Raw genomic sequence first — 12,359 nt, forward strand, 5'->3', positions numbered from 1 at the left:
CTATGTAATGGAATAGGGTCCCTACGGGGCATGGTTCTGGTAGCTGGCAGAGAAAGGGCATCTGAGGACATAGCAGCCCGGTTGGCTGGCAAGGGCACGTGACAGGACAGGGTAAGGATGTGGGTCAAAGGTGACAGAAGAGACACATGGTGTATGGCCCAGAATCTTCTGGTAAGTTCCAGAAGGGGGCGTGGCCGAGGGCAGAGCCAGGCCACGCTAGGGGGCATAAAAGAAAGGTCCCGGGGTCCCATTGGGGCTGTCTGCTGGACGGAACCCGCCGTGCTACTATATTCTTAGGTTTTTTCGGTAAAGTCACGTAGGTAAAAAATTAAAACGAATAAAAGTAAAATAAAAATCATGACGTTTCGGAGGCAACACAAGCTTCCATCTTCAGGTGGAACCGTCACAGCACGATAGCTGTATCAAGTGAGAGAAATTCCAAGAAAACAGTCCTTGTATATATACTGGTTGAGGGTGGGAGGAGCCAAGGTAGTCCCTGAATATTATTTTTGTGAGGTTCAGTGCGGCTGAAGCACGCTGTTAGGAATGAGCCTTTGTTGTGTAAACTAGGTGCGGCTGATGTAAAGGTGCGTGTAAAAGGGACTGAGCCTTTTTGTTATGTAGAGATAAAGCGGCCGAAATCGCTGCCAGGAAATGAGTCTTTGTTGTGTAGAATGGTTGACTGAGCCTATTATTATGTAGAGGTGGTGCGGCTTAAATCGCTGCCAGGAAATGAGTCTTTGTTGTGTAGAATGGTTGACTGAGCCTATTGTTATATAGAGGTGGTGCGGCTTAAATCGCTGCCAGGAATGCTCCAAATATGTGTAGTTAAATCGTTTTTGCATGGTTAATAACATCTTTCCAATGATTACTAAGTTTGTACCCATCATCACGGTTGAAATTATGTCTGTTTGTATATTTGGATGGCCTCGTGTACAAACCTTTGATGGTAGCCAGGAGGCTTGCAGAGCACTTTAGTCTCAGAAAAGACAATTTCATGAGCCCACAGCGTTGTAGCAATGATCGGCAACGGCGGAAGAATCAGTTTTGCCGTGTTTCAGATCTGACTTGTGCTCGGCATCGTAGGTCAGGCAGTGCCGACTAACCCGACCCGTTTATGTAATTACCCCGTGGGAGTTTCCGGTTATGTAGTTATCTTGTTGTGGTTACGTTTATATAGTTACCCCATTGTGGTCGTAGAATAAACGTGTTGCCTCTTGAGTTAAGTGTATCTGAACAGATTCACTTGCCTTCAAGACAGTGATATTTATAAATTTACCTATATTCAATGAGAAAACGGGTGAATTGGTGTCTTTTTGTTCACGTAAAGGCCTGGTCACAAAAGCAAAGTGTATGGGGAATAATAGCCATTTTCTATACTTTTTAGGCATAAGCAATTCAAAAAAGTAACACTTAGTGTAATGGTGCATCCTTTTGGGACATACTTTATGTAAAAAAAAAACATGTATCGTTCCCGATGACCACTGCAAAGTATGATCTTCAGTTTTGATTATAGTGTGCTGATGTTTAAAGGTGTATTGAAAAATGTTGATACTGCTACTGATACTCCTGCTGTTATGGAGTGACTCATCCAGCCAGCTATGGCTGCAAAGTTTGGTCACACATGTTATGGATAGTTGATTGTTAAATTTGAATCAGTTCCTATTATCACTGTTACATTGTTTTTATAGCTTTATTTTGGTGATTTTGAAAACGTTTTGGTTTAGCCATGTTTGTTTCTTGTAGTAGAGTTAGCCTGATAACTTTAATTTAATTTAGTCTTCGCTCATTTACCAGCTTCACATTCCTTATTGCCGTACAAATACTGGAGGAAGGGCCTTTGTTATTGATGCCCCCAGGGTCTGGAACGCTATCGCCAATAAACTACAACTTGGATCACTACCTGTGAGATCTTCACTCAAAACTGCACGGGGAAAGTGTAACACCCCTAGCTGCCACTGCTATTCAGTGGCCTGAAATCAAATGTTTCGCTCCGGATGACCGCTGCAAAGTATGATCTTGTGTTTTGATTATAGTGTGCTGATCTTAAAGGTGCATTGAAAATTTTTGATACTCCTGCTGTTATAGAGTGACTCATGCAGCCAGCTATGGCTGCAAAGTTTGGTAGTACATGTTATGTATATCGTTTATTGTAAAATTTCAATCACAGCTCCTATGATCACTGTTACATTGCATTCATAGCTTTATTTTTATTTCAAAAAGTTTTGGTTTAGCCATAATTGTGTGTTGTAGTACAGAGTTACTGAAAACTTTAATCTAAATTGTCTTATGGTTGTTATTGTTTGACTTGCATCCCACTGGGATTTTTGCACACAGCATTGATATACAGTTCTTTTTCTGGAAGACTTTGCTGTTTTTTCCTGGATTTCTCTGTTTGTGCATAGTCACTAAGATGTTTCTTGTTCATGTTTTGTTTGTTGCGGTTGCACCCGATTGAAGAGCCGAATGGCTCACAGGGCTATACCAAATAAATGAAACCGAATCTAAATTGTCTCATGGTTGTTATTGTTTGACTTGCATCCCACTGGGATTTTTGCACACGGCGTTGGAATATGGTGTTTTTCTGGAAGACTGTTTGTTTCTGTTGCGTGTAGTCACTTTAAGATGTTTCTTGTTCATGTTTGTTGCGGTTGCACCCGAGTCAAGAGCCGCATGGCTCACAGGGTTATACCTAATAAATTTAACTGAATGCTTTAGCGGGTTTTGGTTTATGGTGGGACCCCTATTTCAGGCGACACTCCTATTGACCATGTGCGGAATATAAGCAAGACCTCTGCCAGTATATTCCAAATGTATAGGGTTTACTAATAATTAAATGTCTAGACAAATCTTACATTGTCAAAGGGCAACAGGCTTACTACTTCCCCGGAGAAGTGCACGCATCACAACCACGATACCAACCTAAATGACCCTCGCAACAACACAACAACCAACACCGTCATACAACAACCCAATGACCACGGCTTTACCAACTTCCTCCACCACGAATGCTGGGGGAGAAAAACCTGCTGAGCAAAACCCCGAAGGCATGCCCGAAGCATCGCCCGGCTCAGAAACAGAACATTCTCAGTGGATCAGTCCCCTTTCCCCTAGAGCAGGATCAGTCCTGGCCATCTCGAGCAGGATCAGTCCCAGCCACCTCGAGCAGGATCAGCAGGCCACTTTGAACAGGATTAGTCATGGAATAAAATCCCGCCCGACTCAGTCTCCATCTCCAGCACAGCAGCCGCCTCAAACAAGACGAGGAGCGGAATGAAATCCCGCGCCCCCTTCCTTTGGTTCCCCGTGGCAGGGCCTTTTATTCAATCACACCCTTGCAACCACTTTTACACAAGTCCCTCACTTCTCCCCAATCAAAGAAACACCCTGCCCCCCAAAGCTATCACTTTGACTGCCACACTAAGTACCCAGGAACAAAAATTACGTTACATAGTGTAATCATCACTGGTGCTGACATGAGCAGAAATCGAACTCAGGTTGCCGGGTTTGAAACGCAGCGTGCTAACCGTACGCTACTTGGACACCTGCTGCCCCAACTACTCTGCTTTGTCCAAGAAGTCCACCCATACCTCCACCTTCACAACATGCTGGGGGTCGGTTCTCGCTCCGTGATAGTTTGGATTCTCCTCCTCCCGCTTCAAGCAACCTCCATCCACCCGAAAGTCTGGTCCTGGAGTTGAATATTGAGATTCTTTCTTCACTCCTTCTAATTTTACCTTCACTCCTTCACATTCCACCTTCACTTCTGGCCACGTTTCAACGTCGACATTCTCATCTGGTTCCCGTTTCACTGGAGACTGACTCATTGTAGAACTTTGACTCTCATTAAGCAATGTCACTTTGTGCTTCCCCTGGACCTGCTCTGGTCCGTTTCCAACTTCTGACCGTGAATTCGTTTGACTAGGCACGGTGCACTTAACGTGCTTCTCGTCAGAATGTGTTCTCTGATGCTTGTGAAGATATGCCGACCGTGTAAATGCCTTCCCGCACATGTTGCACTTGAAGGGTTTATCCCCTGTGTGTATTTTATGATGTGCATCAAGATTTGATTTCCGCGAAAATTTATTTCCACACATGGTGCACTTGAAGGGTTTAACTCCTGTGTGCATCTTCCCGTGTGCATCAAGATGTGCCGACTGCACAAACGCCTTCCCACACACGGTGCATTTGAAGGGCTTCTCGCCTGTGTGTATTTTCTTATGCTTGTGAAGATATGCCGACCGCGTAAATGCCTTCCCACACACGATGCACTTGAAGGGCTTATCGCCAGTGTGTGTCTTCATATGCAAGTCAAGATTTAATGACCATCCAAATGCCTTCCCACACACAGTGCACCTGAAGAGCTTCTCAGCAATGTGGATTTTGTGATGTCTGTTAAGAAGATAATTCTCTGCAAATCCTTTCCCGCAAACGGTGCACTTGAAGGGCTTATTGCCAGTGTGTATTGAATGATGTATTTCTAGAACTGATAACCGTGAAAATGACTTTCCACACACAGTGCACTTGAACATATTCTCTCTTGTGTGTATTTTCTGATGCACATCAAGATTTGATTTCCGTGAAAATGACTTTCCACACATGGTGCACTTGAAGGCTTTTTCTCCTGTGTGTGCTCGCTTACTCTTTGGTTCTTTCGGTGCTCGCTTGTTACAATTAGGAGTTCCTGACCATGCAAATGCTTTGCCAGGTACAGTGCACTTGAAGTGCTTCATCCCTGTGTGTGTTCTCTGATGCTTGTGAAGATACGATGACCGTGTATACGCCTTCCCACACACGGTGCACTTGAAAGGTTTTTCTCCCGTGTGCATCTTTTCATGTGCGTCAAGATGTGATGACTGTACAAACGCCTTTCCACACACGGTGCATTTGAAAGGCTTCTCGCCTGTGTGTATTTTCTGATGTCTTTTAAGAGTACCTGCACGCGTAAATGCTTTCCCACACACGGTGCACCTGAATGGCGTATCGCCAGTGTGCGTCTTCATATGCAAGTCAAGATTTGATGGCCATCCAAATGCCTTCCCACAAACAGTGCACCTGAAGAGCTTCTCGGCAATGTGGATTTTCTGATGCCTGGTAAGATGTGATGTCTCTGCAAATCCTTTTCCACATACGGTGCACTTCAAGGGCTTATCGCCAGTGTGTGTTGTATGATGTACGTTAAGAATTGACAAACGGCTAAACGACTTTCCGCACACGGTGCACTTGAACGGCTTCTCTCCTACGTGTATTCTCTGATGCACAAAAAGATTTGACGATTGTGTAAAGGACTTTCCACACACGGTGCACTTGAAGGGCTTCTCTCCCGTGTGCGTTGTCTGGTGTCTGCTAAGATTTGACAACTCTGCAAACACCATCCCACACACAGTGCACCTGAAAGGCTTCTCTCCTGTGTGTGTCTTCTCATGTCTGCTGAGATGTGATGACTGTGCGAACGCTATCCCACAAACGGTGCACTTGAAGGGCTGCTCGTCATTGTGTGTTTCCTGGTGATTCTTCATCGCACCGATGTCATCCATGCTGTACGTACACTTGCCGCATTGGTAACTCTTCACAACTGGCTGTGCCGAGTGTCTCTTCTCCATCAATGGGATTGATTCTGCAGATAGTCACAAATTTTCAACAATATACATCAATATGCATACGCATCACACTCTGTACGCTTACAGACAATATAGGAATACGTCACACACGAATACAGCTCACTATCACATCTTACGCCAGTGACTAGAAGATGCTAACTACCTCGCCTGGCATACAGTAGATTGTGGGTTCGATCCAGGCGCCAATGCCTGTTGTATATTTGGAATTGATATGTTCTACCCATGGTCGTGTGGATTTTTCTCTGGGTCCTCCAGTTTTTCCCTCCATATTTAGAATCCACGTCACACGTTTAGAGAATTTAGTTGCTATACATTTCCACATGATGAGCCACTTGATTGAGATATATTTTGTGGTCAGGTCGCTTCTGAATAAGATTTACATAGCTCAGTGGGCCTTAGCTGGTAAAATAAAAACAAAAACCATAGCCCAATGCGGCGGGTCCAGTTACATTTTTGAATATTGCCGCAATTGGAAAATCTGCAACCCGCAAACTTGAAGGGAAATGGGAAATCTCTGCTTTAATTCCTGGCTTGTAATACATAAAACCTTCCTGCTTTGATTTTTCCCTTACCCTGCACCGATCCAGACACAAAATGGGAAGTTTTTGAACGTAAAATATGATTAATATTTTATAGTGTGAAGTTGGCACAGTAGGGGTTACAGCTGGTACATCTACCGGTACTCTCAGTCAGCCAACCCATGGCACCTGGGTCTGTCCCCTGACCTGTCAGCGAGCCTTCAACACTTCACATGGCCTCAAAGTACACCTGGCCTGGTACAGGTGTGGTGCTGACATCACTGTCATTTAGTGAAGAATGGTGGTTGTTGTTGTTCTTGCATGCACGCCAAGTGTGTGTGCTATTGTGGTAACTCATTGCGCCCCTTCCGAAAAGCCAACAGGCATCAGAACTCACGGTAAGTGAATATAAAACAGTTACTTATTTAATGTTTATTTACTTACAGTATTTTTTTACAGTGTCACATGCAAATGTACAATATTTATTCTTGGTTATGAGTTTCACACTTCTTCCATTTTTGTTGAACTGTAACACTTTTCATAACACTGACCGGATGGGCATTTAAATACAGTATATTATCGTGGTCCTAATTACGAACCATTTTAATTAGGAACTATTTATGTCCATAAGTCCTGGACTGTCTGTATAGCCATAAAATACTGTTGGAGCAAGTGCTGTTAGCAAGCACCTATGAAGGCCTGCATAGGCAACAAGGGGTGGGTGGCCATCATCATGCCCGGGCGTCTGCGTCTCCCTAATTACGATGGTTACACATCACACCTGATACTTATTTGAGGCTGAGTCGACCTAGGGGAGGCTCAGGAACAGTTCAGATAATCATCACTAGCGTTGGCCGTGAGCGGGATTTGAACTCGGGTCTCTGGGTACGTAGGGCAGTACATTAACTACTGCACTACCGCTCCCCACGCTACAACACGAGAAAACTCACACAATGTACATACTCATTACACACTTGAACACAAAGTACACCAACAGAAAATATCCTGTTCGTGCAACTACTCATAGCCAGCACCTACTCATGCTGGCATGGCACACAGGGATGTAGCATGGCCAGTATCACACCGGGCTGTCATTGTCTCTCCGAAAATGTTTTTGAACTGCAAGAGGTAATCATTTAAGGCCGAGTAGACCCACGAGAGGTCCAGGACCGGTTCATATATTCACTGCCACAGATGTTGGCTGAATGGAAATCAAAAACTGTCCACGAAGTTAGTCTCAAAATGCGTTATACACTGCGCCACTGCTCCCCACATTACCCTCTCGCATGCTCGTGACAAAATGATACACAATCGAAAGACGGCCAGAGACAACTGCGGTCGGGCGTGGTTTTGGCCACAGACCCCCTAATGTATCATGCAACAGGGGGTCGCAAGTAGCACTTGCCCCAACAGTCTGTTAAGGCTATAGGGTGCATCTTTGTCTTTATCTTATGTGATGGAGTGGCGTTTGTATGCTCTACCCCTGTCTTGCGTGGGACTCGTCCAAGTTGTTTTGGTATCTTCTTATAGCTAAACCCACAAACAACGTCGCTGGTTTTGCCCACAACATGCCCTGTTGAAATACGAGACTGCTCAGGGAGGTAAAGCAGTAAGCCAGGCCGAAATAAATTACAAGCCAGGCCGAAATAAACTACAAGCAAAGCCAAACAGCGGAGCGGGCAAGCTGTTTTCTGGCTGGGACCTACATTGCCACATTTGAAAATTACAACCTCGACATCGATTCACAGTTACTACTCAATTGATATTCACACAAAATAAAGAAGCTAGGCTTTTTTGAGTAAACATAAGTAAAGAAAATGTTTGTCGGCCAATGCATGTTTTTTTTTCAAGAGCACGTGTGGTTAATGCAGGCTTGATGCCTTGAAAAAGGCATGTATTTTGTGTTTGAACATTTTAATACCTATTCTTGGGTTTTTCGGTAAAGTCACGTAGGTAAAAAAATGTAATTAATAAAAGTAAAATGAAATAAAAAATAAAATAAAAATCACGACGTTTCGGAGGCAACACAAGCTTCCGTCTTCAGGTGGAACCGTCACAGCACGCTTGCTGTATCAAGTAAATTTACTTCGTGATTTTTTATTTTATTTAACTTTTATTAATTTTAATTTTTTACCTACGTGACTTTACCGAAAAAACCTAAGAATATTAATCCTTGCAGTCACGAAAGCTTCAAATCTAGAATTTTAGTACCTGTTTTATTTCCAAAAAGGGTCAAAACCTATTCTTATCGTTTCATGATTTTGATACTGGCAAAAAGGTCCCAAAGATAAAATTGCTCAACCCGTGCTATAAATGCTCTGAAACGTGCATAAAGAAGGCTGCCTCTGGTGTCGGCTAATCAGTTACAAAGACAATGCATATATTATCAAAGTATGTTTTGCCACAATACGTGTGGTTAATGCTGATTTGATGCCTTACAAAAGGTTCGTCAGCTCGTCAGCTTTGATGTAGTATCTTTGTTTACCAAAGTCCCAGTACCGGACACCCTAACAATAATTGAGGACTTAGTCCAACATGGATTGAATTCTGATGTACCTGCGCTGGTTAGGCATTGCCTCACCAACACCTATTTTACCTGGAATGGCACCTTCTACAAACAGAATGAGGGTACCCCTATGGGCTCCCCCTTGTCACCAGTTATAGCCAACATGTTCATGGAAAAGTTTGAATCAGACGCCATCCAGACATCCACCCTGCGTCCTTCCCTGTGGAAGAGATATGTGGATGACACTTTCGTCATCTGGCCACATGGCCTCCCAGCATTGAACCACTTCTTGGACCACATCAATTCTAGACACCCATCTATCAGATTCACCATGGAAGTGGAGAAAGACGGTAAACTACCATTCTTGGATATTCTGTTTAAGAGGAGGCTTGACGGATCCTTGGGACATTCTGTCTACAGGAAAGCCACCCACACAAATTCCTACTTGAAACCGGATTCCCACCACCACCCATCTCAAAAGAATTCTCTCATCAAAACGCTATACCACAGAGCCCATGGCATTTCTGACCAACACCACCTGATTGATGAATTAAGACATGTACATCGGGCCCTCAGGATGAACGGATACTCTGACCGCACTATCCGCCAAGCTGTCTCTCCCACCACACAGAAACAACCACATGAAACTCCGACCAAAACTATCACGTTACCATACATAGCATGCGTGACCAAAAAGATCTCCAAAATTCTAAACAAACATAAGATCCAAGTCCGATTCAGTACAGTGCATAAAATCCGTGATCTGATTCCATCTGTGAAGGATGTCGTTCCTGACTTACAGTATCCTGGAGTCTACAAATTGAGTTGCATTTGTGGTGATTGCTACATTGGAGAAACAAAACGTCATGTTGCTGATCGTGTCCGCGAGCACAAGTCAGATCTGAAACACGGCAGAACTGATTCTTCGGCCGTTGCCGATCATTGCTACAACTCGGCGGGCTCTCATGAAATTGTCTTTTCCGAGACCAAGGTTCTCTGAAAACCTCCGGGCTACCATCAAAGGTTTGTACACGAAGCCATACAAATATACAAACACAGACATAATTTCAACCGTGATGATGGGTACAAACTCAGTAATCACTGGAAAGATGTTATTAACCACGCAAAAAAGACTTAATTACACTTTTTGGACCATCTTATCTGACAGGCACTATTTTAATTTACTTCACCGAGTGTTAACATCCACAGTGTTTAACAGTAATCTCTTCATTGTTCTTTGATCACCGCTCGCCACGTTTCCATTCATTGTGTTGAGCACTACGTGATGTCTTTGATCACCGCTCGCCCTCCGTCCCGGCGCGTCTCCATTCATTGTGTTGAGCACTATTTTACTGTACTTTACCGAGTGTTAACATCCCCAGTTATTTTAACAGTACTCTCTTCATTGTTCAGCCAGCATTGGTATAAACATGGGCATTTTCGTTCTTTTGTCTATCATGTGTATCAGACCCCCCCCTCCCCCTCTCTCTCCATTGTGTTGGCGTGTGCAGTAATTGGCCGCTTGCGCACAAGCGCTTCCACGTCCGTCGCCCACCCTTTGGCCTCGCCCCCCCCGGCCCCCCCCTCCCTCCCGATACGTTCCATTCATTGGCTACCATAGTCTGATGAGCTCCCCCTAAGTTTGTACCCATCATCATTTTCGTTCTTTTGTCTATCATGTGTATTAGACCTCCCCTCCTCCTCTCTGCCCATTGTGTTGGCGGGTGCAGTGGCTGGCCGCTTGCGCACAATCGCTCCATTGTGTTGGCGTGTGCAGTAATTGGCCGCTTGCGCACAAGCGCTTCCACGTCCATTGCCCACCCTTTTGGCCTCGCCCCCCCTCCCTCCCGATACGTTCCTTTCATTGGCTACCATAGTCTGATGAGCTCACCCCTCCCTCTCCCTCCCCCCTCAACTCGCTTTTAAGGGATTACATCTTGAATCATTGCCTCACTTGATACAGCTAATCTGGCTGTGACGGTCCCACCTGATGATGGAGACTTGTGTTGCCTCCGAAACGTCGTGATTTTTGTTTTTATTTTATTTTACTTTCTACGTGACTTTACCGAAAAAACCTAAGAAGATGATTCCTTGCAGTCACGAAAGCTTCAAATCTAGAATTACTGCGTGCAGTCTTTGATCGCCGCTCGCCCTCCGTCCCGACACGTCTCCATTCATTATGTTGAGCACTGCGTGCAGTCTTTGATCACCGCTCCTCCTCCCTCCCGATACGTTTCCATTCATTGGCTACCACAGCCTGATAAGCTCTCCCCCCTCTCCACCTCCCTTCAACTTGCTTATAAGGGATTACATCTTGAATCATTGCTTCACTTGATGCAGCTAATTCGGCTGTGACGGTCCCACCTGATGACGGAGACTTGTGTTGCCTCCGAAACGTCGTGAATTTTATTTTTGTTTTGTTTTATTTTACTTTCATTAATTTTAATGTTTTTACCTACGTGACTTTACCGAAAAAACCTGAGAATATAATTACAAAAGGTTGTTTGAACATGTTAATACTGTACCTGTTTTATTATAAGAAAGGTTTGTATGATCTCACCCTGGTCTACAGCGTGAGAGAGAGTAGAGTTCGTATGATTTCCCATTCTACAAAGAGGGCGATTGAGTGCAGTTTGTATATTTTCCAGCTGTTCTACAGATTGAGAAAGATTGGAGTTTGTATGGTCTCCCCCCATGTGCTGCAGAGTGAGTGGAGTTTATAAGTTCTCCCCGTTATCGAGTGAGAGTGGAGTTTGTATGATCTACCCATGATCTACAGAAGGAGTGGAATTTGTATGATCTTCCCCTACGCTTTGGTTATTTCGGTAACGTCACGTAGGTATAAAAAATACATTAAATCACGACGTTTCGATTGCAACACAAGCAATCATCAGGTGGAAAAACCACAGCAAATATTTATTGCTGTGGTTTTTCCGCCTGACGATTGCTTGTGTTGCAATCGAAACGTCGTGATTTAATTTATTTTCTACCTACGTGACTTTACCGAAAGAACCAAAGAGTATGGATCCCTGCAGTCACGAAAACGTCAAATCTAGATTGATCTTCCCCTGTTCTCTGCTTTCCTCCCAAAGTAAAACAAACCCCATACACAGCGATGGAACTCTGCTGCATTACGATTCGCAGCGGACGCTCCGTATCGCAGGCCGCATCGCCGTGACCTCCTCTATGGCATGCCTGGGCAAAGGTCATTGGACGTGATAAGACATTTTCACTGCAGGGCCATTCTTAAAGACAAGGCAACCGTCCCCATAGATCTGCTCATTTGTCTGAACTCTTGTGGCATGGCTAGGCCTGCATCTCTAGGCCTCACGCTAACATGTTACAACCCATACTTGCTGCTACTCAATTGATATCCCTACGAGCGAGACAGAGAAGGAGCGAGGCTGTACCTGATGAAACAACAACAACCATCAAAGACAAATATCCCCCGTATAGCTTTAAGAGACTGTAAGGGGCAAGTGCTGTTAGCGAGCACAACAACCATCATCACCACCACAACAACCAACACCACCACCACGATGTGAACTTCTCACCTCGGGTGAGAGCGGCGGCAGCAGCAGCAGCAGCAGAGAGATCCACGGAGTCGACTCCCTGACACCATCGATCTAAATAAACTCAAACTCGACAAGAACTCTCCTCGCCATTACCAATCGCCGCTGTTCGGCACAAAGGGGCCGGCGGCACTACCACGCA

General features: G+C 44.6%; 1 protein-coding gene across 1 annotated transcript; it reads right to left on the reverse strand.

Moving 5' to 3' along the window:
* Positions 1-2,805: 2,805 nt before the first annotated feature.
* Positions 2,806-12,321, reverse strand: LOC144951189 (uncharacterized). Its single transcript, XM_078881331.1, has 2 exons — positions 12,200-12,321; positions 2,806-5,617 (listed from the first exon to the last, which is right to left on the reverse strand). The coding sequence occupies exon 2, from the start codon at positions 5,601-5,603 to the stop codon at positions 3,558-3,560; it is 2,046 nt and encodes a 681-aa protein (XP_078737457.1). The 5' UTR covers positions 5,604-5,617; positions 12,200-12,321; the 3' UTR covers positions 2,806-3,557.
* Positions 12,322-12,359: the final 38 nt, after the last annotated feature.

The sequence above is a fragment of the Lampetra fluviatilis genome, chromosome 61 (genome assembly GCF_964198595.1).
Source record: "Lampetra fluviatilis chromosome 61, kcLamFluv1.1, whole genome shotgun sequence".
Classification (NCBI taxonomy): Eukaryota; Metazoa; Chordata; class Hyperoartia; order Petromyzontiformes; family Petromyzontidae; genus Lampetra; species Lampetra fluviatilis.

Coding starts and splice junctions, on each gene's coding strand:
- LOC144951189 (XM_078881331.1), bottom strand. CDS start 5,603: ATGGAGAAGAGACACTCGGCACAGCCAGTTGTGAAGAGTTACCAATGC.